Source organism: Camelus dromedarius, chromosome 24 (genome assembly GCF_036321535.1).
Source record: "Camelus dromedarius isolate mCamDro1 chromosome 24, mCamDro1.pat, whole genome shotgun sequence".
NCBI lineage: Eukaryota > Metazoa > Chordata > Mammalia > Artiodactyla > Camelidae > Camelus > Camelus dromedarius.
Genome location: NC_087459.1, coordinates 10,380,049 through 10,407,392, shown reverse-complemented (window position 1 = coordinate 10,407,392; position 27,344 = coordinate 10,380,049). Strand labels below are relative to the sequence as shown.

The window sequence follows — 27,344 nt, the reverse complement described above, 5'->3', positions numbered from 1 at the left end:
TCAGGGGGCAGGTCCACAGACGGCTTCTCTGCACTTCCTGTGTGCTGGGCCCTGGGCAGTTTGGAGGCAGGGGTTACCGGCAGGGCCTGGGCTGATGGAGCAGCTCGTGCCTCGGACATGCAGAAACACCACCTGTCTCAGGTACCCTGCTCCTGGGCTGGGTGAAGGGTCAGCAGTATCGAAGGCAGAAGGGGATTTTTCTCCATACGTTACCAAAGAGGCAGCTGAAGCCAGAGAAGTTGAGCCTCTGTTGAGGTCCCCCAGCAGCAAGCCTGTGCAGGGTGGAGGCTGGGACTCGGGCTCTGCTTCTTCATACCGAGGTGTCTACCTCTGGCCAGAGGCACTGGCCCCACATCCCAGTGTGTTCCCTGGAGATTGGGAGCCCCTCTCCCTGCCTGGTAGCTTCTGCTGCTCGTAGCAGCCCCTCCAACCCAAGGCTGGCAATTTCCCCCGGGCCAGGGAGCAGGTGCTGGGATCCGTCCCTGCCACCTCTCCTGGCCTGAGATTCTCTTTTGTATAGGGTTTGTTGGGCCTGCAATGGGAGCAAGTGTAGCTTGGGTGACACAGGGCCTGTGGCAGCGAGGACCCAGCAGTTGGGGCTGGCATTTCCCCACATCTGCCCCAGTCCCTCGGCTGGGGCCATCAGGATCACCTGGGTAGTAGTGGCATCTTGGCTTGGTCCACAACTCCCCCGGCCCTCCTTTCATCCCGCAGCCCCTCATCTGATGGGACCCCCAGATACCTTTTCTGGGAGGACTGGCATGAGTGCCCAGCCCCCTTCCTTTGGGCCCCGCTACCCACCCCTGCTGTCCCACTAGCCAGGTTTAGCTTTGCAGCGAAAACATTCATTCAGCAGCCTCTGTGTTTAGCAGCAGCCCACAGGCCCACAATGGCCCCTTTGACTGGGCCGCTAAAGGGGAGGGCAGGCCTCGCCAGAGCTGTTCCTCTAATGGGACCCAGGCCCACAGGAAATCCACCTGGGCTGCTGCCGCCGCTGCCTCAGGAAGAAGGGGCCCCACCCAGGCCCACTGCCACCACCCTCTGCCCGCTGTGACCCACCACCCGCCTCCTCCCTTCTCGTGCCAAAACCCTTAGCAGCCGATAATTGAATCCAGAGCCTCGCGTGGCCGGGCCTGACTCTGCGCTGACATCAACTCCCAGAGCCACAGGGCCTGTTCCCCAGGCCTGGCTGGGCTGCCTCCTTCCCGCTGGGGTGAGGCTGGGGGCCAGGGACCATGACCCATGGAGGGACATGGGCATGGGGCCTCAGGGAGGCTCACTCCAGCCTTTGCAGGGCCACCTCCCTTCCTGCCCAAGGGTAACAGGAAAAGGTGCCATGTATCTGTCACTGTCCCGCAGCTCTCAGCACCTGATCCAGGCCAGGGCTGAGTGCAGTATCCCTGGCCCTGCCCCCACCTTAGCCTGTGGCTTCCTGGAAAACACTCCCACTTCCGGGGTTTCTGGAAAGCCTGGGTACATCCCAAGTGCAGAGAGGAAGGGGGCATCACAGGGATACCAGGCCTCCGCAAGCTGGACTCAGACCTTTGGTCCCTTCCCAGGGCTACCTACCCCTAACAGCCCTGGCTCGGCCCCTCCCTCCCCACCCACCAGAGGGTTCTTGTCATTCAGAATCTGTGCTGCCTCTCCACCCAAGCCCCTTCCTGTAGCTAGAGCAGGAGGCTGGGAGCAAGGTCTCCCAGCCTGGGCCATGCGTGTTGCCTGGTCCAGGACCACCCACAAGGGCCTGGTTGGACATGGCTAGAGGCACCCCCTCCACAGATGAAGGCAGGCAGTGAACTGCTGTCAGACCTGTCCCTGAGGAGGGACCTTTGAGGGTCCTCTTGGCCAGTGTCTGCCACAAGCATCTCCCCAGTCTCTCCTAGGAGCCCTGCAGCTCCTGTTGGCAGAAGGCTAGGCCTGGATAGGGTAAGGTTGCCCTAACTATTTACTCTGCCCTGCGGTTGGAAGTGGTCCTGCTCCCATCCCTGCTCCCACCTGGGATGCTGACTAGGGCCTGGTGCCTGCTGAGGAGAGGGGTCCTGGACCCCAGCTTCCCCACAGAAACGGCTGTCCCTTTATTTTATTTTTGCAAACTTTTTTTTTAATGGCAGTACTGGAAATTGAACCCAGGACCTCATGCATGCTAAGTATGCACTTGACTACTGAGCTGTACTCTCCCCTCAAGTGCTGCCCCTTTATGCCGATTCTGCGCGCCACCCTCCCTCCACCCAGTCCAGGTACAGTGGGGCCGTGCCGAAGAAACACTCATTTCTTTTCATCCTTTATTTTTCTTACAAAAGGCCTTCATATTGTTTGTCTTACAAAAACCAAAGTCCTTGTCTCTGAGTTTGAAAACATTTTCCCAGAATAAATGGGAAAGGATCTTTTATAAATATATTTTAAAAAACAAAAGCAAAACTTGTTCCTAAAGCATCTTGCTTTCCAGTTTCTTTTGTTCCTTCACTCCCTGGAGCCGAGGCAGGGCCACACACCCCATCCCTAACCCCACTCTCCCTCTGCTCTCTTTTCCGGGGGCTTCCTTCACTGGCCACCCAGAGCCTCCCTGGGGTGTGGGGCTTCGCAGCCCCGGGCCTGTGTTACCAGCACACGGCAGGGCCCGCCCCACCCCGGGGGTTGCATGTTGCAGAGGATGGGGCTGACGCCATCCTTTAGGCACTCGAGTTGGGTCACACCTCAGAGGTCATCACCTGGGTCTCAGCATCTTACAGACTAGGAGACCAAGGTCCAGAGAGGGGTCACACAGCCCCAGTCCTGACGTGTCCTCGTTCGGATCTGAGAACTTCCTTGGTCTGGCAGCAGGAGACTGGCCAGTCCCAGTGGGGCTGAGCACCTGACCTCGGTGGTCCATCACTCCCAGGCTTAGATGTAGGGTTTAGCAGGGAGGGGCCCCTGTTGGCTGGGCCCCGAGTAGCCCATGAGCGGCACCTCACACTCAGGCCCTCCAGGTGGGGCTTCCCCACCACCCTCAGTTGCCTTGGGGCTTGGCTCCAAGGGGGTCTTCACCCCCTCCAACTCCAGGGGCCCGGCCCCCGGCCCCACCTGCCCTTTGCCCTGAGCCACAGCTGCTGCGGCCCGTCCCCGCCGCACACAGATGGCCGCCCCCACGGCGGCCAGCACGGCCAGGAGCACAGCAGCCAGGGCAGGCGCGATGAGGAGTGGCAGGTTGCCCTCGCGCGCCTGGGTGACCGGGGAGTGGTTGGAACGGGCAGCTGGGGGTGTGCGGGCCTCCCCACAGGCCTCTTCGCCCTCAGGCACCCTCCCGGCCCCCAGGGGCCTGACACAGATGGAGTAGGTGGCGTTGGGCCGCAGCTGGGTGACTGTGTACTCGGCGAGTGAGGCGGGCAGCCGCAGTGTCACTGGCCGCTTGTCGGGACCAGACAGGTTGCGGTAGGTGAGGCGGAGGCTCCTGAGCTGCACGGGGCTGCCCTGCAGGTAGCGCTGCAGCCCCACCCGCAGGGAGGTGGGGCTTGCAGGCTCGATGCCGAGGGGCAGGGGCTGGGGTGGCCGCGGCGTGGCCGGGGCAGGACTGGGCCTTGGCCCTTGCCTCACCCGGCTGTCACAGTACAGGCCGGTGAAGCCCTCGGGGCACAGGCACTCCAGGTGGCCCCGAGGCCCCAGGTGGCAGGTGCCCCCGTTGAGGCAGATGGATGCTGGGCAGTCCTGGGGCCAGGGGGCAAGCCCCACAGTTGGTGGAACATCAGATGGCAGGCTCTGGGCCTCGGTGGCAGGCTCTGTGGGGCTAAACCAGGTGGGAGCTGGGCTAGAAGGTGGGAATGTGGGCTCCCACACCGTGGGCCTCGTGGTGGGCACCGTGGGCCTCGTGGTGGTGGTGGCCGGGCAGCCAAAGTCAGCATAGTCAAGGTCCAGGAGCAGCCGGCCCGCGTTCTTGGGTGGGAAGTGGCAGCGCGTCTCCTCGGGGCTGGCCAGCGCCACGCGGCTCTCCCGCACCCAGGGGCCGAACCAGCTCAGGGGGCACACGCAGTTGAAGGGGTTACGGGCAGCCGCCAAGAGCCGCAGGCGGGGGAAGAGGCCTGAGAGCTCGTGCGGCAGGGCCTGCAGGCTCAGATTGCTCAGGTCCAGCTCCTGGAGGGCCACCAGGCCAGCCAGGTCCTCGGGCCGCAGCTGGGCGATGTGTGTGTTGCCGGCCAGCCGCAGGCGCGTCAGGCCCCGCAGGCCACGGATGGCAGGTGGCACACGCTCCAGCTGGTTGTCGGCTACATCCAGGTCGTGGAGGTTCCGCAGGCGGCCAAAGAGCCCTTCGTCCAGCCGCTGCAGCCCCAGGCCGGCCAGCCGCAGCGCCTCAACGTTGGCGGTGTCCAGGCTGTCGGGCTCCAGGGCTGGGAGGCTGTTGTGACTGAGGTCGAGCAGCAGCAGGCGCGGCAGGCGCAGCGGGGGCAGCACCCGCAGCTCGTTGTCCTGCAGCTTGAGCTCCAGGAGGTGGTCGAGTGCATCGAAAGCACCGGGCTGGATGTGGTGGATGCGGTTCTTGCCCAGGTAGAGGCGCTCCAGGCGCCGCAGGCCGCGGAAGGTGTCATTGGTGATTTCCCGCAGCCTATTGGCTGTCAGGTCCAGGTTGCTGAGGTTGGCCAGAGGCTGGAAGACCCCACCCGGCAGGCTGGCGATCTGGTTCTGCGACAGGTCCAGGAGCTGCAGGCCTGGCAGGCTGGCAAAGCTGCCCACGTGAAGTGTGGTGATGCCGTTCTCAAAGATGTACAGGCCCACTGTGTCGGGCGGCACATCGTGAGGCACCGTGGTCCCCTGGCGGGCAGTGCAGAAGACTGTCTGTGGCTGGTTGCACTGGCAGCCTGATGGGCAGCCCTGCACCCTGGGCCTCAGGGCTGGCAGCAGCAGCAGCAGTGGCAGCAACAGGCGTGGGGGGATCCTGGAGCTCATCTTCTGGTCCCTGGGAGCAGAGAGGAGAGGGGAGACCATGAGTCAGGAGCCCTAGGGGATAGCCACTCCAGGAAGGATGAAGGGAATTCCCAGCCCCCTTCAGCATTCCCTGCCTCCAAATCCAACAGCACACAGTAGTTGTGAGTCAGGTCCCCAGTGTCCTGGCTGGGTTCCTGTCCCAGACCCATCACTCCGTCGCTATGTGACTTTGAGCAGTCACATGACCTCGTTATGATATCAATTGCTACTTCCTGTGCTGTCACCAGGGTTCGGTGGGCTGGTGCACACAGAGGGGGGCTGGCCCCCAAACACTCAGTGACCATGAATAACCTCCCTTCTTAGCCCCAGCCTTCTCACCTCTCTATGGCTGAGAGAGAACACATGGTCAAAAAGCATCAGATTCTGCCCCAACTCCGCCCACCCCCCTTGCCAAATTCCCCCCAAAATCTCTGCTGAAGTGGGCAAGGAAGGGGTGAGAATGGTGGGTTCTGGAGCAGCAGCCCCTCCCGCAGCATCTGGGAGAGACAGACGGGTGGGCAGGAGGCCGAGCCTGAGCGCGTAAGTAGAGAAGCAGGCTGCCCCGGGCCGCCGGCCCCTGCTGCCACACTCCGCGTCCTCCAAGTGAGGAGACCGCAGCGGGAAGACTTCACATGGAAACTATGGGATTGGTGTTTTTTCCACTTGTGAAGTCAGACCTGCCCAGGACGGGAGCTGTGGGCCTGCGAGGATGTGGCCAGCAGGAAAGTTCCTGGGGGAGAGGGCAGAGGAGGGCTGGAGCCATTGGCAGGTGTCCCCTATGGGAAGGGGGGAGGCACGGAATCTTGGTCTCCAGATCCCCTGCCTCTCAGCTGTGATGACAGAACTAGAGGTGAGGGGGGTCCAGCCTCCCTGGGCAGGCAGACTCAGCGCTCAGGTTGGGGGACGTTGGTTGTGTGGTGGCCCCAGAAGCAGTGCCAAGCCTCGAAATGCTCCACAGATTGGATCCTCTGTTGTTTCTCAGGGTCTGCCCTGGGCCAACCATTGAACAAGAGAAGCAGCAGCCCTCCCCATGTGCCAGGGGCACTGAGCGTCTGCTGTCCCCTCGTTCAGTCCCCAGCAGCCACTCCAGGTGGAAGCTATTATCCCCACACTCAGATGACAGGAGAAAGGGGGCTCCTAGAGGTACAGTGACTTGCTGTTGTCACACTGCCGGCAAATCAGAGCTGGAGCCCAGGTCCTTAACCACATCCAGGTGCAGCTGGGCCTGCCCTCCTGACGTGGGCCCCAGTCCTGCCTGGGGTGGGGGTGGCTCCCCCAGCTGCTGCAGGCTCCCACTCATAGCTGGAACTGCCTAAGACATGGGCCCCCCTTCGCTCAGGCTCCTGGGGGGAGCCCAGGGGGCCACTGCAGCAGCAGTGCCCACATTCTGGGCCCCTAGAGTCCCTGAGAGGCTGACACCCCTCCCCTCCAGGTGCCTCCTGCAAGCACAAGGGCCTTTTGTGCTGGGGCTCAGCCTCCCCTTCCCCCACGCTGGCCAGCCATCCAGCCACAGCAGGTAGCACAGCCCCCAGCCCAGCCTGCCTTGTACCCGCTGTGGTTGATCAGACTGACCCTCCCCAGGTACGCGGGCTCCTGGAACGTGAGGCAGAGGAGGGAAGATGGTCCCTGGAAGGCCACTGTGGTCTGGGGCCACCTCTGGGTAAAAGCCTGTCACCAGGCTGGGCCTCCCTAGGCCCTGCCCGCCTGCAGAGTCTTCTCCGCCTCTCAGTAGTTAAAACACTGATGACCACCCTTCGAGGCCAGCCAGAGAGGCCTTCCCTGACTCCCAGGCAGCGCCACCTCCTGTGCTCTCCAGATTGTACTGTCCCCTCTCTGAGGGGAGGCCCTGTCTGTTTTCACTCCTGTGCACCCTAGAGCACATCTTTGCTGAGTCAACGGTGGGGCAGGGTCTTGCACTCAGCCTCAGATGAAGCTCAGCCAGAACCCTGGAGGCCTCATGTGCCCCTGGCCCTGCCGGCAGTCCTGTCCCGAGGGGACTCTGTGTGCCGCACCCAGCCTCCTCCCCCGTGTGGACCCGCTCCACCCTCACTGACTCACAAGGCGGCGGGTGGCGGGTGGCGGGTGCAGCCTGGCCTCCAGATGTGGGCTGTGAGCGACCCCCGCCCCCTCATCCACGTGGGGGGTGAGCAGCCTCCCCGTGAATCAGCCCTCCTGGCAGGGGGTGGGGCAGGCAGGGTCAAGAAGGGAGCAGCCAGTCTCTGGAGTGGGAGGGGTCCTACACGTGGCCAGACTGGCCACCCCTGCGGCTTCAGCTCCCCCTGGGCCTCATATAAGGTCACGGTTAAAAGCTCACGTTCCAGTCAGGAAGCCCTGGGCCAGGGGTGTCCAAGCTGTGAGGCCACAGACAGCAGCCTTCTCTCAGTACCTCAGTTTCCTCATCTGTCCACAAGGGCATTTCAGAATCGACACCTCCCAAGACTGGGAACATGGAACATCGAGCTGCCAGGCGTGGTCCCATTCTGCATTGAGGAAGGGATCAGCCTGGGCTCTGGGTTTCACTCCTGGCCCTTTAATCAGTAAAGCCACCATGGGGGAGGGAGGCAGGGAAGCTGAGGTTCTGTCTGGCTGCAGGGTGGCAATCTGGCTGAGCTGGTGGAGAGCAGGGGCTGGATCAGAACAAGAGCAACTGGCATTCTGGGCTGGGGAGACCCCAGCAGGCAGCAGCTACCCTGCTTCCCACCCCCTATGCTGCAGGGATGAGTGCTGCTGCCCACTCTACCCATCCAGCAAGGAGCTGGCACCAGGGCCTGGGAAAATAGCAGGCTGGGGGCTGTCAGCTCCAGGAGCTCTGCCACCAAGAGGGGACCCAGAGGGCGAAGATTGACGGTGGAGGGGACAGTTGGGGCAGCAGGAGACAAGTTCTACTCCTAAATAGCTTTCTAGATCCCTTCTCAACCATGGGCTTGTTTCTCACCAGCCTTGCTTCAGCCTCTGGAGTTGTTTCGAGCACCCAGGGGTTGTAGTTCTGGGTTGTTCTGTTTGTTTTAAATGGGGAAGTTCTTTTAACAAGTTCTGGGAGTGATCCCGCCTGTCTGGGCGCGTGCTGGTGTGTGTGTGTGCATTGGGGGTGGGGGTGTCTCACTGGGGTCACGGCTGCCCTGGCCCTTGCAATTTCAGCAGCTCTGAAGGACCACGGGCCTGGGCTTTGATATCTGATCTGCTGACTCGAGGCAGGGAGGTGGGACCTTTCCTGCTGCAAAGGGTGTGGGGAGAATTATGGAGGCAGCCTGGGATTTGGCGGGGGAGGGGAGACCAGGAGGGCAAAGTGTCCAGGGCCTCCAGCTGGACCCACCTTGGCCTGGCCCCACCTCGGGGTCCTCCAGGGAACAGTGCTGGGATGGGGTTTGGGGTCCGACATGACAACCTGGCCACAGCCCTTCACCTCAGTTCTCGTCTGTGAAGTGGGGGGGGGGGGGCTGGGTATAGCATCTGAGTCTCAGGGCTGTTTAGTTTGTACCTGGAGAACATTCTAAGTGGTCAGTAAACATTAGCTACCAAGAGTGTCACCCATAAAACCTAAGTCCTGCCTTCCACATACGGGGTGAGGGTGCCATGGTGCGAGAGGGGTTCCACGCATATTTCAGCACAGACAGGAGGCCCCGGGGCCCAGGGTGAGGCCTCCACCCTCAGGTGTGCGAGAGCCGGAGAAGCTGGGGAGAGCAGCCTGAAGAGGGGTGTCTTTAGTTCTGGAAGGGGGTGGGGGGAGTGAGCTGTCCTTTGGCCAGCACCTTCAGCATATGACCTGGGGGGGCAGGGCGGAGCAGAAGGAGGAACTCTATGAGTAAAGACATCGTCATCTCAGCTCTGAGGAGGACCCAGAGTGTCCTCACCCACCCCCAAGTGTGGGACACACCTGGAGGCACCCACTCACACATAGGCCCTGGGTCAGGGAGGGAATGGCCAGTATGTAGAACCCTGGCTTTTGAGTGACCACATGAGACCTCAGGCTGGAGCATCTCAGCCTGGCTGGTGGGGAAAGAGGTACAAGCAGAGAAAGGTACACCCACCCCCCTATACCCGACACTAAAGAGTGGGTACAGGGGTCTGGTGCTGCAGATCTGACCCCACGGGTCTGGGCTGTGGCTCTAGTGCCGGCCTGCCGGCCAGGCCTGGCAATAGCCCAGCCCAGGAGTCTGCCAACCCCCCAGGCAGGCGGGACCATGCCGGCGGCCAGAATGGCTGGCTCCGGTTTTGCTGACGTGTCTGAGGAGGCTCTGGGCCTGAGCCAGGTCCACCAGTCTCCCCATCCCTGGGGAGCAGCAGCCCCTGGCCTAGCAGGTTGGGTTCTCTGTCCTAGACCCTCATGGAACGGGCCGAGGGGGCTGAGCCTCCAGTTCCTCAGAGACAGCCCTCTCTGTGTGTGGGGGTCCTAGCCCTGCCCTATAATCAAGTTGGGGGTCCCCACCAGTCTTGGCATCTCTGCCTTACTTAACTCCATCACCACCAGTGGTTGGTTCTGCTCATGCTACAGATAAGGTCCGACACTCCACGACCTCATCTAGGTCCCTTCTCTTCCGTCTCCCACCTATAGGGCTTCTCAGACCCAGCTGCACATCAAAATCACCAGGAAGCTTTAGAAAGTTCCTAATGCCTGGGCCCCCTACACCAATTAAATAAGAATTTCTGGAGTGAGAGTCAGGCAGAGTTGTGTTTTAGAGAAGCTCCTTGGATGGGTCTCCCATATAGCCAGGTCTCAGATCCTGGGGCACAGGGTTGCAGAGGGGGACAGTGTGTCAGCCCATCTCCCTGCCCAGGGAAGAGTGGATCCCTGAGCAGGCATGGCCAACTGGCAGCACTAGAAGAGCAGGAACTGGGCTTTCTGCCTCCCCTTCCTCCATAGCAGGAGCTGCCTGGCCCCAGGTGGGTGCCTTCTGTGGCACCGTGGGTGACTTGGTGGCCGCCAGACCTGTCAGCCCAGGGCAGGAAGACCGGTGACTAAGGCCAGTCCCTGACTTGAGCCCTGAGGGCAGCAGGACATGCCTTCTCACTCGGGAGAGGTGCCACTCTACTGAGAGGACACCTGCTGCCCCAGGAGCTATACTGGTGGCTGTGGCCCAACTTGAAATGGGCTGATCCAGATGCCAGTTGGCACACGCAGGTGTGATGCCGCTGGGACTGGCCTCAGACATGGGGCCTCATCACTGCCCTGTCCACACCCAGAGCCAAGCACATATCAAGTAAGGCTCTAACCCTGCAATTAACCTTGAATTTGCCAGAGGAAGACCGTAGTCACCAAGGGAGGCCGCCAGTCCCAAGTCAACTAGGCCCAGGCTGTCTGGGGCTTGACAGGGTCCGAGAAGGAAATGGCCCCAGAAGGGGTCTTGCCCTTCTCATTCTCATCATGCCCAGGGTTCTTGGTCACCCTGCGGCAGAAGAGGCCCTTCCTGGGGTCTGTGAGCTGATCAGCGGGCAGGTGGGATTGATTAGGGGAGCCGCAACCTTATCTCTCAGCTCTCACTGCTGCCCATCCAGGCCCAGGGCCAGTGGGGCCCCAGTGGCCACCCCAGCCTCAGCCCCAGCCTCTTCTCAATGCAAGCCAGCTCTCTCCTTCCTCCTTAATTAAATCTCTCTGGCAGCCTCTGAGGAATGTCAGAGCCTTATTGCATTCCCCGGGAGGAGACCGGTGGGGGGCTGGCCCCAACCTTGGAGAGGAACTGGCCCCTCGCCTGCCCCCACCCCACCTGCCCCCACCCCCCAAATCCGAGGTGGCCCAAGGGAGCTTGCTCCAGCCTCTCCATACCCAGGGAGGCTGGAATGAGGAAAAGCGGGGGAGGCCCACAGGCCTGGCCGGCCAGGCGGCCCAGCCAGCTGAGGGAAAGCAATCCGGCTGACTCTGGAATGTGGAAACCGATAAAAGGAAGAGGGCTGAGCCCCCGCCCACCCTCGCTGCACCCCTGCCTGCCCCCAAACACAGCCCTGCTCTAGTCACGCGCGCGCAGACACATGCCCACGCCAGACACACGCCCACTGGGCTGTGCTCTGAGACACACACACACCCTCCCCCTTCTCCAAGAACTCTCAAATTCCACAGCAGTGAGGGGAGCTGGTTTTCTTGGCAGTACAGAGCCTTGGGCTCTCTGGCCCAGAGAGGGGACTCTGAGGGGGGCTCTGGGAAGAATCACTAACCCTGTTAGGTGGCACTGCTGTGCTTCCCACGAGCTGCCAATGGTCAGGGATGCTTCTGTGGACAGAGGCTCACCCAGCCTTCTCTCTGGTCACCAGGGGCACTGAATGGCTGGCCAGCGCACTGAGGTGGGAGCTGCCTCCTGGGCCCAGCTGAGACCCTTGTCCTGATCCCAGGAGCTGCCTAGCCCAGGGGTGGGATCCACTTAACCCCCACAAGGCCTCAACTCTACCTGGGACTTGTCCCAACTGCCCTAGGGCTGTAGTGGGGATGTCAGGAATGGGAGCCAGGAACTGGACCCATCTCCTGCCCAGGGCATCTCCCTGGCCCCAGGGCTTCCTGGGCAGAGCACAGGTCTGGGCACTGTCTGAGAGACTTCAGACAGTTGAACTCCTCCTCCACGTCCAGAGTCTGGAGAGAGTGGTGCCATTCCAGCAAATTCCCTAAGACTTCAGCCCCCACCTGCCCCATCTGACCCTCTGGACCCACAAGTCCTAGAGTAGTTTTAGTCTGACGCCATGAGACTGGGGGAGGTAGGAACAGGCAGTGCCCAGGCCCCCAGCCTGGCACGTGTGTGCTCATCCTCCCTCCCTGGGCCCAGGAGAGGCCAGATAATGGTCTGGAGGGAATCCAGCTGGGCTGCTCATTACCAGAGCCCTCTTCCTGCCTCTGACACTCTGTTTACAGAAGCTCCAGGGGTTGATTCCCCTGGGAGAAGACAGCAAACTCAGGGGAATGCTCTCCCATCCCCCCACCCGCCTGCCTTAGCCTTGTTGGGCCCAGCTGGGCTCATACTGGACGTCATGGCCTGCTGGGCCCCCTGACCTCACTTGGAGGTCACCTGCCCAGCCACCCTTCTATGCCCCCAATGCCCAATAGTACAGCCTAGTGGGAAGGGACCTTTCAGACTTAGTCCAGTCCATCAGCTCTAGAAGCTCTTGGCTTGGGGAGGGGGGTTCTGGGTCCTGGTGCCTCTCTCCAGAGCCTCACCTGGCCTCGGTGCAAAAGGCAAGCAGAGGGACATTCAGGGCCACTTCCTCCTTACCACTTTTCAGACTCCACCCCTCGGCCCCAGTGGGAGAGGTTGTCAGCGACCCTGGTGTGGTAATCGTTAACGAATAGGGGGAGGCAGAACGGTTGGCACCAATCCGCTGGCTTGCCAGTGACCACAGGGGACCTCAGCAGCCCTCAGGCCTCAGTGCTGCCAGCCCAGGGACACAAAAGACTAGGCTGGCTCCAGGCCATTGGGTTCACAGCCTGAGCAAAGCCCCTTCCCTGGCAGAGGCAGAGATGGGGCAGCCTGATGCCTGGAGTACGACCCAGCCTGCCAAGGTCTGTACCCACCTCCCCAGGGTTTCATCCGTGTGGCCCACCTGCTTTGACCCGAGTGATAGGGGCCCTAAGGACCCTAGGCCTTTGATCTGCACAGGGGCATGGGGGCGGGGACGGGGGTTGGGGGTGTCCATGCCCAGAACCAGACTGTATCACTCCAGGAGTAAAAGTAACCCAAGACTATGGTTTGGCCATCCCCTCAAAGGGATTTGATTCATAAAACTGGTCATGCCGGAGGGCCCAGCCGTGGGAGGAGGAAGCGGGGGGGGGTGTGTTTATTTTGTCTGCTCACAGCCCCGCGGGCCCGTGAGCCGCGTACACGCGCGCGCGCACTCCGGCCGTGGGGCTGTCGGCGCCCAGGGACTGCCAGAGGAGGGGGCGGGCCCTGTGCGCCCCTGGGTTGGCCCAGGTGATCGTGTCGGACTGGGGGCACAATCTGCCTGAGTGCGTGTGCACGCGGCGGAGGTGGAGGGTCTTCGCGCGTGATCGGCGCGTGTGCACAGCCCGCTCCGTGGCGTCCCCGGTTCCCGCCCGCAGTACCCTAACCCGGCAGACACTCACCGGGCGGCAGCGGCAGTGGCGGGAGCCGGGCGGGGCGGGCCGCAGCCTCAGTGCTTCCCAGCCCGGCGGCCGGAGGGGTCCGAGGTCCCGAGGTCCCGAGGTCCCGAGGCAGTCGCGTCCGCGTCTCCCCGCCCCAGGCTTGGGCTGCGGAGTCGGCTCGCGGGAGGCGGGTCGCACCTTAAGAGCAGGGGGCGGGGCCGCCTCGGGATGGGGGCGGGGCTGTTCCCCATTGGCCGGGGCGGGGCGGACAGAGACCCGCCTTCCCTCGCCGCAGAAAGGGTCATTCCGCGGAGTAGCCAGGTCCTCACCTCGCCACCTCCTGACCAGGCGGGCGGGAAAGATCCCTTCAGGAGTCAAGAGTCCCGCAGCACAGTCTGGTCTGCCACTAGTTCGCAGTATAGCCTTGGGCAGATCCCTGTGTTTAGTGGAAAAAAAGAGCGAATATTGAGTGGGATCAAGCGTCCCAAATCTGGATGCCTGTAACACACCAGGAAGGTGATAAAAATTCGAGGAATGGACCCCAGAGTCTGTGGAGACCTGGAATGGGGAACCTGGTGTAAGGGTCAGCCCCTATGACCTGTCCCAATCTGCCAGAGTTTTCAGGAGATACTGGAAGTCTGGGTTTTTTTTTTAGGTGAAATCTCTCAATGTGTTGTTGGTAGGTAATACCAATTTCAAAAACTCCTGGATAGGCCACACACACAGATCCCTTCTGACAGCCTGCAAAGTACAGTCTCCAATGCCAAATCCGAGTCCTGGGGTCCTTTTAGCCATGACAGCTTTCAGGACCTTGAGCATCCCTGGACACCTTCCCCATGTGTTAGATGAAGGGACTGAGACAGGAAAGGGACGTGACAGATTACCCACGGTTTCTGACAGCTTCAAGGCTAGAATGTGCTGGGGGTTGCTAGGCTGAAGTGGGAGGTTGGGTCTTGCCATCAGTAGGTGGCCCTTGATGAGGCAGAAGGGGCAGGGTGCCAGGGGCTGGACCAGTCCAGAAAAATCCCCTGCCTTGGAGGATTCCCGGAAAACGTTTTGCTCCCCTCCCCCCTCTGCACTTGTGGTCAGACTCATGTCTCAGGACCTTTTGGGACCCAACTCCACACTTGACTTTCAGACAGCCCCTGGACACCCACCACTCCCTCCAGCCCATCCTGCAGCCAGGGCCTTTGGCTGGGCCAGCTCGAGTCTCAGGGCCTGAAGGCTTGTCCCAGCAGGCTGAGCCACACCAGCTCGGGGGGTGGTGCGTGGATTTTGAAGGACTCAATCACCTCCAGAAGGCAGGATGCTTTCTGTATCCAGTCTCTAACAGGGATAAGCAGGGTCCAGCTGCAATAGCTACCTCCCAAACTTTCCCTGTCAGCTGTTTGCCTCCTCACGATTTCTCCCCCATGGGGCCCCTTCCAGGATGGGCAGGGGTCTGCATCTCATGCTTTTCATGTTATACGTGGGTGTGGGATACGCCTTGTGAACTTCTGAACATCCCCTCTTTGGCCAGTGCTGGCCCTCAGGTGTGTTTCATTTGGCCTGTGTGGGAGTTTTTTAAAATTTGAAGCCATTGCCAGCATTAAAAAATCCAGTGGCTTCACATTAAAGAGGGACTTTCCAGCGTACCTTGAACAGGAACTCTCGGCCAGGGCTGAATGGCAGCTACCCTCTCTGACCAGAGCCCAGACTCACAGATTGCCCCAGTCCCCACCACTCCCAGTTGTCTCACAGCAGTCTGCTTAACTCGCTCGATTTCCTGAAGCATTTGAGTTTTGCAGTCAGTACTATGTGACTCCAGTCAGGCTGTTCTTGTGCCTCTGCCCTTGGGCCCTGTGTCCCTTGAGGCCCTCAGGAGGATCCACCCTGATTCTTCTCAAGGAACTGGACTTCCTGAAGCTTCTCACCTCTGGGGCCCATACTTGCTGATAGGGAGATCTCACCTGCCTCAAGGGTCCATCCCTCATCTCGATCTTGTGCCTGGACTCACACAGGCCATGCTCCTATCCATCCAGTTCAAGGGCAGTTTCCAGGAGACCACCTTCCCAGTTTGTCCATCCTTTCCTCATATGGCTTCAAAGCACCCCCCGCCTTAGAACCTGCTTCTAAGGGAGCAAGGGAGTAGGGGCAGGGCTTGGTCCGAGGGGGTCTCCACTGCCCAGCCTGAGTGAGAGGCACAGATCCAGGGGACCTGGTCTGCTTTGGACCCATGGCAATGCCAGGATGTCTAGGTGGTGGGTCTGAGTGGGAGGGATGCACTGGCAGGGGAACCAGAGGAAGTCTCTTGAAGCAGCTTTTCCTAACAGGCACACACAGTGGTACTTCCTGTGCTAATTGAGCAGTATCAGGCAAGCTGATGGAATTAACAGGGGCTGACTCCTCCCCAACCTGACCCACCTGATATCACATTGTTCTGCATGTTCTGGGATGTGGGCTCTAGACCTCCCATGGCTTTGAGACCCCTAGACTCGGGTCAGAGCACTTCCCAGTGGCAGGCCCAGAGGCCAGCCCTCCCCCCCATGCCATGGCAGCAGGAGAGGTGCCTGTGCCAGCTCTTACCACCCCTGGCCCTGCGCCAGGTCAAAGCTTGGTTCTTCATTCCAGACCCAGACCTGGCTTGGCTCTCTTTACAAGGCCTGGGGTCAGGCCCGTGCCAGCTCTTGGCCAACCCTTGGGGCTGGGTGCCATGACCCCATTTCCTGGCCCGTGGCGGGCAGGATGCTCCTACTTGGCGGAGCTGCTCAGGTAGTTCTGCCTGAGGCAAGGAAGACTGGCCTGACCTGTCAGAGAAGCTAGCCCTGCCCTCTGTGACTTCCTGCCCCCGCACCCCCAGTGCCTGAGTCAGTGGGCCAGCCAGCTGGGGCTGATGGGGCAGGGGTGCAGGGAGGCCAGGTCCAGCCTCTTCAGGAGGTTGGTTTAGAGCATGAGTGAGCCATCAATACCGTGATGAAACCCACAGGCCCATTCCCCAGTTCTTGCCTAGGCAGAAGCAGGGTAACAGGAGTTCCTTCCCAGCCCACTTGCTCTCAGACCCTTGTTTTCACTCTTCCTGCCTGTCTCCACATGGTGACTTCTACTCAGCACAAATCTGACCCTGTCTCTCTTCACCTAAGATGTGCGATTTTTTCATTGCTCATCCAATAGAGGAAGGCAGAACTCCCCTTCTGATATACTAGGCCCCATTTTGTGTGGCCTCTACTCACCCCATCCTGAGCCTCAGCCCCTTACCCTCACTGCCCAGGTCACCAGCCATGTCATCCACTCCTGTTCCTCAAGCAGGCCGTGTACACAGCGCCTTTGCACATGCTGCTGTTTTTGCCTGGAACACACTCCCCTTGACATGGTTTATTTCTCCTTAATTTTTGTGTCATAAGGAACACCCCTCCCCTGCGGCCAGCCAAAGTCAGTTTCTTCTGCCCCTTGCTATGTGTCCTCAGAGAACTTTTCCTTCATATGTTTATCTGTGGAATTGTGTCTTCCTCCCACACTAGGCCGTGAGCTTCTGAGAACAGAGGTGGGGTCTGTTCACTCATCTTTGGTCACACCTGCAGGTCTTGCTGAGGGTGGGGCACAGACCAGCTCACCAAAGGAATGAATGATTGTGGATGAAAGAGTGAGTGAGTGAAAGCCTGGTCAGAGCTGTGAAAGGACCTGCAACTGGCCCCAGTGGATCCAGTGTCAGTGTGGGGGACACCTGGGGTCACATGCCCACTTTGTCCCCCTGCCTGTCCCCTCCCCCATAGCAAGCAGTGGTCAGACCAGGTCAAGAGGGGCAGTTCTGAGCCCAGCTCATCCTACCGGGCCCCAGGTAATTAGAGGCTATGTTACTCACAGGTAACCGGCCCAGGGCACTCCAGGAAGCTGTGGAGACACCCGGGTCCCCACCCAGCTTCCCAGTCCACTCTGTAGCTCCCTTCCAGCAGGGTAGGGAGGGGTGGTGGGCAGCTAGCTGGGCAGGGGATGGGGTGGGCTGGGCCCTCTGTTGCCTGGAGGAGGGATGGAGGCAGCTGCCACAGATGGGTCACTTCTGACCACAGGGACCACAGTGAGGACAGGGTTCTGTTTGAGGGTGAGTGTCAGCATTGGGATGGGGTTCCTGGCCCACTGGTCCCCAGGGATGTAAGACCAAGACCAGAAGACCAGGAGCAGGAGACAAACAGATGAAGGCACGTGTCCAAGTTCTCCTGGGTGCCCCACTCCCCCAACCTCTGGGCCTGGAAGGCAGCACTCACAGGTCTGGGGGCTGCCAAGGGGCCCTGCTGGGCCTGGGAGGAGAAGGAGGAGTAAGTTCCTGGGCAGTGACTGGCTGTTGGCTGAGGCAGAAACCACAGAGCAACAGAGGCACTGGGGTCTTCCAGCCTGGGCTCTTGCTGCCAGCCTCCGCCCCGCCCCAGGGGCCCACCTCGGGAACAGGGGGTCAGAGAACCAACCTGGAGACCAGGCAAGCACAGCAGCAAATGAGCCCGGGCTCCCGGCCCCTGACCCAGGCTGGGGCATGGGGCTCAAAGACAGCGCTGAGGGGAGTTCTGAGCCTCATGTGCCGTCAAGACACAGGAGCGGGGTGACTGAGGAGACGGCCCCCAAAGTTTACGGCAGCCCTGGGGCGCCCGGGCTGACTGTGTTGGGTGGGGATGGAGGGAGTCCCCGGTTCCAGCACCCTGCTTGACTTCCCGGGCCTGGTAGGCTGGCTGAGGAGGGACCAGGGACAGAGCACATGTGGGGGCTTCCTGGAGCTGCTGAGTCTGGGGAGGAGATCAGGGCTAAGCTGCAGAAAGAGGGGGCGGCTTGGCTGTGCCCGGGGTCCTGCACTGTCCTGCAGTGAAGCAGCTGGGCAGACGGAGGACCCTGGGAAAGGAAGAGTGGGATGTGGGGTGTGCTCAGCATGTCAGTAGCACAGGGAGAAGGGATAGAGGGCTGTGGGGGACGAGGCTGCAGGCACCTGGAGGAGCCACATCACTCCTGGCCACTGCTGAGCCAGGCTGAGGCCCTATCTGGGGTCATGAGGCTCACAGCCCACAATGGCTGCCTTCATCCCACGACTGGCCCTCTTTCCCCCTAGGTCTCTGATGCCCCTGCTGGACCTAGACTCCGGGCTCCTGGTCCTGGCAGGAGAGGTGAGCCCCTACACATGTAGTGTCCCCAGGGCTGGTGCCGTCATTTGCCAGGCCAGACCCCGACCTCTGACCTGGCCAGCCAGCTAGGAAAGTGGGGCTTGCAGGTTGCTATCCAGCCCCCAGGAAGGAGGAGCTAGAACAGGGTTGCTTGGGCTCCACCACCGTCAGGGGCTCCTGACATCAAAGGCATGTGGGCCTCTAAGTCTCCATCCATGCAGTCGGGGTGAACGTAACTCCATAGAACGTCAGCTTCCTGAGGACGAGGCTGAGAACAGAGCAGAGTTTGCACACAAAAGGCACTTTGTAATACTAAATATATACCCCTGGTGCTCACTCTGTGCACAGTGATGATGAACTGGAGGAGCAGAGTCAGCCAAGGGCTCAGCTCAGTGCCCAGCACACGTCAGCACCCAACTGATGTCTGCCATGGCTCTGTGCCTCTGTCCTTGGGGAGGGAGGGGCAGCTGGAGCTAGAGCTGGGCAGCCCAGGCCACCAGCACGGTCAGTCAGCAGCACGTTTTTGGGGCTTGTTTCAGGGCGAGAGTCAGCTGTACTGCTACGAGGTTGCCCCCCAGCAGCCGGCACTGATCCCAGGTAAGTCCTGCTTTTCCGCCCCGTTGCCCCCTCCACTCCCACACCCACCCTGACTGTCCTCCACGGTGTCCCCAACAGTGACCCAGTGCCTCCTGGAGAGCGCGCTGCGAGGGGCAGCCCTTGTGCCCCGGCGGGCACTGGCTGTCATGGGTTGTGAGGTGCTCCGAGTCCTGCAGCTGAGTGACACGGCCATCATGCCCATCAGCTACCACGTGCCCCGCAAGGTAAGGGGTCCTGGGCGAGGGGCTGCGAGGGCCTGGAGGGCCCGGAGGACCCGACCTCACCAGCCATGTGCCTGTTTGCCCCTAGGCTGTGGAGTTCCACGAGGACCTATTCCCGGACACTGCAGGCTGTGTGCCTGCCTCTGACCCCCATGCCTGGTGGGCTGGGGACAACCGGCAGGTAGGACCAAGGCCTGGCTGACCACTCCCAGCCTCCACCACTGGCAGCACCGCACGCAGTCCAGTTGTGTGCCAACTCAGCTGCCGCGTGTCCCCCATCCCCACCCCCGACTCCACCTGCCTTAACTGCTGGCCTCTCCTCACAGGTGCAGAGGGTCAGTCTCCACCCAGCCCGCCGGCCCCACCCCAGCTTCACTTCCTGCTTGGTGCCCCCTGCAGAGCCCACCCCTGATGCAGCCCAGCCTGCAGAGACGCCTGTGGGTGACTCGGACCCCAGCGTGAGTGCCAGGGTGGCCCCCCAAGCCTCCCCATTGTGGAGACCCCAAGTTAGGGCAGGAGTGTGTGGCCTGCTCAATGGTTTCCAGAAACACAAGAAGCATGAGTGAAGAAACTCAGTGTTCTCTAAATTGAGCAGACACTTAGAAAGGGAGACTATTACATGAAATCTAGATTTCTAGCTTCCCTTGAAAAATTGTAATCGCTCTGAGCCCAACCTCCCACAAAATCAGAAGCCAGCAGCTGTCACCTGTTGTCCCCTATACTGAAGCTCAGCTGCCCTCTATGTTACCACTGGCCCGTTGGCCTCTGCGACTGCGTCCCCACCCCACGTCCCACAATGGGGCTTCATGCCTGGCCCAATGTCCCAAAGCAGTGGCTCCAGCACCCGCTTTTCTCTTTGGCCAACCACCCCCAACCTCAAAGGTACTTCTCCACAGGAGGGCTTCTCCTCCCCACCCAGCTCGCTGACCTCGCCCCCCACGCCCTCCAGCCTGGGGCCCTCGCTCTCCAGCACCAGCGGCATTGGCACTAGCCCCAGCCAGAGGTCCCTGCAGAGCCTGCTGGGTAAGCACATGGTGGGGGACTAACCCCCTGCCACAGAAGCCCCGTTGGTCCCCACCCCAGCCAGCTTACTCTGTACTGCAGTCCTGCCTCCCCTCCTGGAGGAGCCACTTCCTTGTGAGACAAGGTGAGTCTCCTCTGTAAAAAGATGGCCTAGACATTCTGAGATACCTCCAGTCTCATTCCCAGGCACCATTCTGGGCGAGTTGTTTTGGCTGGACCAGCAGAGGCCCGGGTACACATCCTGCACGATCCTTTCCAGGGAGGAACAGGCAGCCCAGACACAGGGTCCTCCTGCAGGACAGCCCAGGGTAGGCAGGTAGGGCATTCTCACCTCACATGGCTTCGTGTCCCTACCGCCTGCCAGGCCCCAGTTCCAAGTTCCGGCACGCTCAGGGCACTGTCCTGCACCGAGACAGCCACATCACCAACCTCAAGGGGCTCAACCTCACCACGCCTGGCGAGAGCGACGGCTTCTGTGCCAACCGGCTGCGTGTGGCTGTGCCCCTGCTCAGCAGCGGAGGACAGGTGGCTGTGCTCGAGGTGAGGGGCCCCCTCCATATCCCTGCAGGATGCTGAGGGCATCAGGGCCCCCAACAGCTCACATTCTCGAAGCACAAACCGCTTGCCCAGCATCCCCCCTCATCCTCCCAGCTGCCCCATGCGGGGTGGGTGTGTGTGTGTGCATGTGTGTGTGCGCCACTCTTATCCCCATTTTACAGATGGGAGCAGTGAGGCACAGAGAGGCTCAGTAACTTAACAGGTCACATGCTGAATAGGTGGTGGAGCTGGGATTTGAACCCAGGCCACCTGAACCCCAAGCTTGAGCTCTTCCCACCACTCCATGCTGCCCCCCTCACTTTCTGGGGGCCTCACAGTTGGCAGTTGGGGCTCAGAGCACGAGGTAGCCGAGGCAGAGAGCCACCCAGTAGTGCGTCATTGGCTGCATAGGGCATGGGCCTAGGCATGCTGCTTACCCTGCAGCCCCTGGGGACCGGGCTCTTCTGCCTGTTTTTGATGGGCCTCGGGGTGGGGACACCTCCTACAGCTGCAGAAGCCCGGCCGTCTGCCGGACACAGCGCTGCCCACGCTGCAGAATGGTGCAGCCGTGACTGATCTGGCCTGGGACCCTTTTGACCCCCACCGCCTTGCCGTGGGTAAGGAAGCTGGGCGCTGGGCTTGAGGGAGGGTCCCGGGATCCTGAGTGGGGGCCAGGGAAGCCTGGGGGCCTTGGGTCCAGCAGTGATGAGCCTGCACTCTTGGCAGCCGGGGAGGACGCCAGGATCCGGCTGTGGCGGGTGCCCCCAGAGGGCCTGAAGGAGGTGCTCACCATACCCGAGGCTGTGCTCACAGGTTAGGTGGGCCCAGGTGGTGGCCAAGGGGTGGGCAATGGCTCCTGAGGGGCTCAGCGTCACCCCATGCCTCACCCCCAGGCCACACAGAGAAGATCTATTCTCTGCGCTTTCACCCGCTGGCGGCTGACGTGCTGGCCTCCTCTTCCTATGACCTCACTGTTCGGATCTGGGACCTTCAGGCTGGAGCCGAGCGGCTGAGACTACAGGGCCACAGGGATCAGGTAGAACAGCTTTAGGGGCAGCCCACCAGGCACAGGGCTATAGGCTGCTTCTCACATCCCCACCTGCCTCCAGATCTTTGGCCTGGCCTGGAGTCCCAATGGGCAGCAGCTGGCCACTGTCTGCAAGGACGGGCACTTGCGGATCTACGAGCCCCGGAGTGGCTCTGAGCCTCTGCAGGTGAGCAGGGTGGGCTGGGGATGGCCCTCAGACCTGGCGGGCAGCTCAGGGTTGGGCCTCATGTGCTGTATCCCGACAGGAAGGCCCAGGGCCCGAGGGGGCCCGTGGAGCCCGCATTGTCTGGGTGTGTGATGGTCACTGTCTCCTGGTGTCTGGCTTTGACAGGTGAGGACTTGGGGACCACCATTCCCATCCCCGGACTTGAGTAGCCACCTGTGTCCCCTCCCCCACATATACATACAGCTGTCAGGCATGCAGAAGCTGTCCCCACCCCTCACTTGGATGGGTGGGTGGGTGCATGGATAGGTGGGTACGAGGGAGGGAGATGGGGAGGAATGCGTCAGCTGGGAGCCCAGCGGGATGAGAGCCATGCCTGCTGCAAGAAGCCCATGCCTGGTGGGGACCAGGTGAAACACACAAAACACAGAACCAAGCCTACTGGAGAGGTCTAATTGATGGACATCTGGGGCTCTGGAAGAAGGATCAGGGAGGCCTCCCAAGAAAAGTGTCATCTGAGCTGAGTCACAAAGGCGCTAGTAACCAGAGACCTGGGGGAGAGGGCATTCAACTCTGGGTGGAATGACCCAGAAGGTGACTAGCCTGGCTGGAGTGCAGGGTGTGGAGCAGAAGGTGGGGAGTAAAGACCAGACTTAGCCGTAGTGGCCACAGGGCAGGTGCTGGGGCCAGGAGTGAGAAGGCAGAGGTCAGGGAAGAGGCAGGGCAGCAAGTGATGAGGAGGTTGCATTAGGCCAGGGCGGTGGTTCTGAGGCTGGGTCAGGAAGGAGGGTGAGCAGAGGCCTCTCCCACCTGGAGGCCCTCAGGCCCCTGCCCCACAAGATCAGGGTTCTTGCCCTGCTCTAAGGACCTGCTTCTTCCCTCCTTCCCCCCTCTTCCCTCCACCCCCGTAGTCGAAGTGAGCGTCAGCTACTCCTGTATTCGGCTGAGGCCCTGGCCGGTGGTCCCTTGGCTGTGCTGGGGCTGGATGTGGCTCCCTCGACCCTGCTGCCCTGCTACGACCCGGATACCAGCCTGGTGCTGCTCACAGGCAAGGTGGGTCGGGGTGCACAGGCAGGGGTGTTGGGCAAGTGAGGTCGGGGAGAGGAGCTAGAGCTGGCTACCTCACTGTTGCCATCCCCGCAGGGTGACACCCGCGTGTTCCTGTATGAGCTGCTACCCGAGGCTCCCTTCTTCCTGGAGTGCAACAGCTTCACGTCTCCCGACCCCCATAAGGTGAGCTCCCTGGTCCACCTTCCCTTGGTGAGACCACGGGCTCCTCGCCCTCTCATGGCCATGTGGGGAAGTGCAGGGGCCTGTGGGGTCTGCCGGTCCCTGGGCTGAGGTGTGCCCAGCAGCCCGCGGGAACTGGTTGTTAAACTCAACCATCATTAAAAATTAAACTATGTAAAGGTTAGGTTTTATGAACCTGCAAATAAGTTACATTAAAGACCAAGCCAATAGATACTTAATTTATCACTTCCTAATTATTTTACTTGATTTTACTATTGTCTGTACTGTTGAGGTTATTTACATGTGCCGGCAGAAATACCATATGGCGGGCTGCCACTGCGCGTCTCTTCCCAAATCTGCATTCACCTGGTCACGCCGGTGTGAAATTGACAACGGTGGGAGTTTTCACACCATGGAAATAGGCAAACGCTCCAAGTCAGGGTGTTTTTCTCAAAGCTGGTGGTTAAACATCACACCACTGTCCAGGGATAGGCCCTGGTCTGGTGGTCCTAAGTGAGGGGTCCTGGCACCCTGGGGGGCCGGGTGCCCAGCGTGAGCTCTGGACTCCAGCCCCAGCTCAGACTCCCCTGCTACCCCAGGGCTTCATCCTCCTGCCCAAGACAGAGTGCGAAGTACAGGAAGTGGAGTTTGCCCGATGCCTGCGACTTCGCCAGACCTCCCTGGAGCCTGTTGCCTTCCGGCTGCCCCGAGTCAGGGTGAGGTTGGGGCCCCAGCCCCATTCCCGGCCCCTGTCAGGGGCTTTGGGGCCTGACTTACCTTGTCACCAAACTGCCCTGCTCACTGCTCTCTGGGGCACCTGTCCTCCTTACTCTGCTGACATTCTGAAACTCAAGGAAGCCCCAGATGGGGTCTGGGGTCTTGCCATGCCCCCCTCCCTATGGATGCCTCTGCCCTGGGTCTCTGGTTGGTTCCTCAGGGTAGCCCCTTCCTCCCTCTCTGCAGAAAGAATTCTTCCAGGATGACGTGTTCCCAGACACAGCCGTGAGCTGGGAGCCAGTGCTCAGTGCTGAGGCCTGGCTGGGAGGCGCTAACGGGCAGCCCCGGCTTCTCAGCCTGCAGCCGCCAAGCATGACTCCAGGTAGGATGGGGTGGGTGTGGCCAAGTATGAAGCAGGGGAGTGGGTAGGGGGTAGACAAAGGGGCAAAAGGCCCAAGTCTGACCCTCCTTTCCTGCTGGCACACAGAAACCTCTAGTGCTCCCAGGGATGAGGTGGCTGCACTCTGGGCTCAGTCTGAGGCCCTGGAGTTCAGGGCCCAGGCTCTGTCTTTCCATCACAAGCCCCCACCCGCAACACATGTGCACAAGTGCACACTCACACAGCCTGGTGCCCAGGACAGGCCTTGTGAACCAAGGGTGGAGTGGCTGTTAATGCCACCTCTAGAGTCTCTGCCACAGAATCCCCTAGGGGCTAGTACCAAAGGGTTAGGCTAGGAGCTCCCCTCACAGGGACTCTGATGCTTGGCACTTGTTCCTGTCCCGCTGCAGTGAGCCAGGCCCCGCGTGAAGCTCCTGCCCGGCGGGCCCCACCCTCAGCACTCTACCTAGAGGAGAAGTCAGACCAGCAGAAGAAGGAAGAGGTAGGCGTGGGAGAGGGCTGGCTGCTGGGGACACGGGGTCCTGGCTGCACCTGGTGATTGCCCTTCAGTTCTCTAGTCCAACCCAGATTGGGACAGGAGCTGGTGTCACCCACCTCTCAGTTAGACAGTTTAAGGGGAGACATTCCAAAGCCCTGAGCTGACTGCAGCTACCCCCAGGACACAGGGCTTGGGAAGCCAGGGAAAGGCAGAGAGGGACCCCAACCTGGCCTGGCCCAACCCAACCAGATCCAAGTGCGCTTGGGACCCTGGTGCATATTTGAGCCTCTGAAGCAATATGCACAGACAGCTGCCCTGTGACTCTGATGCTCCATGTTCCAGTCTCTCTGTCTCTGGCTCCCCCATCTCTGTTGAGATGTCTTTTTTGCAACAAAAACCATCAACTTTGTTGGGGCTCTAATGAAAATGACTCTTCCACACCTTTAACCTTGTTCCACAATCTTGAACCCTGTGGTTCAAACTGGGATCTGACATTCTTGGGGTCGCAAGTCCTCTTTCCTTCTGACCCCTTCCCTCGCCCACTCTCCCAGCTGCTGAGTGCCATGGTGGCGAAGCTGGGGAGCCGGGAGGACCCTCTCCCACAGGATTCCTTCGAAGGTGTGGACGAGGACGAGTGGGTGAGTGCATGAGTGGGCCGCAGCATCCCATCCATCCCTCCCTCACTCACCTCTGCAGCATGCACCACCCCTTCCCCAGGCCCTCTCAGCTCCCTCCCACGTCTTGGTTTATCTCCCCAGGACTAGCCTGCCCACCAGCCACCTCTAGCCTCACCTGCTGCCACCTCCTAGAACCACCTGGTGCCCTTTGTACTCCTCACGTCTCACCTTCAAACTGGAAGATGCCTCTTGGCCCTGGCACACCTCATCCTGGAAGCCCTGGCTTCCTTTGGGTCTTGGGCATCTCCATGTCCTCTGGGCTGGGCCCTGCTGCAACTCCCATGGATTGTCCGCATCTTTGCTTTTTCTGGGACCGACTGCTTCTCAGCTGCCTGCTAGCATGTGGAGCCAGGGGCGTATGGGTGCGGATGGGGGCTTAGTGGCATGTCCCTGGGCAGGCGCTGGGCTCCCTGTCCCCTCACTCTGACCTGAGCTGGTCCCAGCTTGAGCTGGCTTCGCCCAGCACCTTCAAATATTACATGCCGTCTCATCTTGCCTGCTGTTCCAGTTCCGGTCAAGGGCTTACGGGGCTGGCCCCCCGCCAGGCCGCTTGGAGCAGCACCAGCCTCAGGGGCCTGGGACCAGTCACTCTGCTCCCCAAGCTTGAAGCCAGGAGGAATATAGGCATCACAGAGATGATAGCCCAATTGGCAGGGTGGTGTGAGCCCTGCAGGGACCACCAGCCTGCATGTGCCCTTGATGTTTTCAGCAATTAAACTTTTCTAAGCTGGCCACCTCTTGTGCTGTTGTAGTCTCTGGGCTGGCTGGAAGGGGAAGAGGACAGGAGTATGGGTGAGGGTGGTTTGGCCCTGCGCTCCCCTTTGTCCCAGGCCTCATCACTTTGCTCCTGCTGGGAGTTCATTCATTCATCCAACACATTCATATCCAGCAGGGCTCTGGATGGTAGCTACTGTAATGAACAAGGCTTCTCAAGGCAGTTAGTATGGTCTCTCTATGCAGTGGGGAGCCAGACCGTATGCAAATAAGCAAATAGTGTGAGGTGAGCTGTAAAGTAGATAAATTGCATGAAAGGGCAACTGGGATGTGGGGGGAAACAGTAGTCAGGGTCTGAGAACCAACATTTAAGCTGAGAGCTATGACCTGAAGGCCACGAAGCCATGGAGAGACCCCTGAGAACACTGAAGACAAAAGGAAGGATAGCCTGGGCGCTGAGGGAAGGAAGAATTTGGAGAGTTGAAGGAAAGGAAAGAAGGCCAGTGATCCAGAGCATAGTACGAGGCAGCCCGACTTTCATTAATTCAACAAACGTTTGTTGAGTGCCTTCTGTACCAGCCAGTCTTCCAGGTGCTGATGTCCAGGAGTGGAGAAGAGGTAAAAGTCCTGCCCACCAGGAATCCACATTCTAGTAGGAGGGAAGATATAATAAACATAAAAATGAATGAATGATATAATGTAGAATATGATAAGAGCTTTAGAAAAAAATTAGGAGGGATCGAGAATAGAGGTTTAAACCACGAAAGACCATCTATAGTATGATTCCCGTTTCTTTGAACATCCAGAGCAGACAAATCCAGAGGCAGGAGGCCAGTTGGTTGCCAGGGGCTGGGGGTGGAGGAAATGGGCATGGAATTTGTTTTAGGGGGGACAAAGATGTTCTGGAAATAGTGATGGTTGCACAACTATGAATACACTAAAAAGCACTGAACTGTGCATTAAAGTGAATTGTATGGTGTGTGAATTCTCAATAAAGCTGGTATTAGAAAAGCAAAGAAATGGAGGACACATGGCAGCGTTGGTGGGTCAGGGTGGGCCTCCCTGAGAAGGTGACATTTGAACAAAGACTTGGAGGAGGGAGAGAGCCCTCCTTTCCAGACAGAAGGAAGCTGGACTGAAACCTATTTTGAAGTTTTCTGTTTTCTTAAATATTTGTGAGAGTTTGGCACCTTCTTATGTTTGTGAGGTGTTGTATGCTTATTGCATATCTTTTAGTCCCAAATATTTTGGCAAAATGAAGAGAATTCTCTGCCCTACCTGTGATCGAGGTTATTTTGCAGCTCCTAGCGCCCCAGGAAAAGCATTGTGACCGCCCATTATCAGCTCCCCTCGGTCTTCGAGCGCCGGAGGCTGACAGGCCCCGCCTCCGGAGGCCACGCCCCAGCACCGCCCAGGCCCCATATTTCTCCGCCCACACCCCGCCCTCCATGGTTGAGGCAACGCGCATGCCCT

The 27,344-nt window shown here is 60.1% G+C and overlaps 2 protein-coding genes across 4 annotated transcripts in view; one reads left to right on the top strand and one right to left on the bottom strand.

The window, feature by feature from the left end:
• The window catches only part of CORO7 (coronin 7), a 54,755-nt gene extending 28,866 nt beyond the window's left edge, over positions 1-25,889 (top strand). For 2 of the 3 annotated variants that reach the window (XM_031447751.2, XM_064478405.1), the window contains 19 exons: positions 18,015-18,069; positions 18,606-18,663; positions 18,742-18,887; positions 18,973-19,065; positions 19,211-19,342; positions 19,781-19,907; positions 20,272-20,447; positions 20,953-21,061; positions 21,171-21,257; positions 21,338-21,480; positions 21,554-21,658; positions 21,738-21,823; positions 22,567-22,708; positions 22,799-22,888; positions 23,485-23,601; positions 23,849-23,984; positions 24,392-24,483; positions 25,032-25,118; positions 25,666-25,889. In XM_031447751.2, the coding sequence (XP_031303611.1) occupies positions 18,015-18,069; positions 18,606-18,663; positions 18,742-18,887; positions 18,973-19,065; positions 19,211-19,342; positions 19,781-19,907; positions 20,272-20,447; positions 20,953-21,061; positions 21,171-21,257; positions 21,338-21,480; positions 21,554-21,658; positions 21,738-21,823; positions 22,567-22,708; positions 22,799-22,888; positions 23,485-23,601; positions 23,849-23,984; positions 24,392-24,483; positions 25,032-25,118; positions 25,666-25,764 (2,080 nt within the window). In that variant the 3' untranslated portion in view covers positions 25,765-25,889. Of the gene's footprint in view, positions 1-18,014; positions 18,070-18,605; positions 18,664-18,741; positions 18,888-18,972; positions 19,066-19,210; positions 19,343-19,780; positions 19,908-20,271; positions 20,448-20,952; positions 21,062-21,170; positions 21,258-21,337; positions 21,481-21,553; positions 21,659-21,737; positions 21,824-22,566; positions 22,709-22,798; positions 22,889-23,484; positions 23,602-23,848; positions 23,985-24,391; positions 24,484-25,031; positions 25,119-25,238 lie in introns of all 3 variants that reach the window. The other variant, XM_031447753.2, reaches the window with a different exon arrangement.
• Positions 2,266-13,368, bottom strand: VASN (vasorin). Its single transcript, XM_031447755.2, has 2 exons — positions 12,971-13,368; positions 2,266-4,924 (listed from the first exon to the last, which is right to left on the bottom strand). The coding sequence occupies exon 2, from the start codon at positions 4,912-4,914 to the stop codon at positions 2,881-2,883; it is 2,034 nt and encodes a 677-aa protein (XP_031303615.2). The 5' UTR covers positions 4,915-4,924; positions 12,971-13,368; the 3' UTR covers positions 2,266-2,880.
• Positions 25,890-27,344: the final 1,455 nt, after the last annotated feature.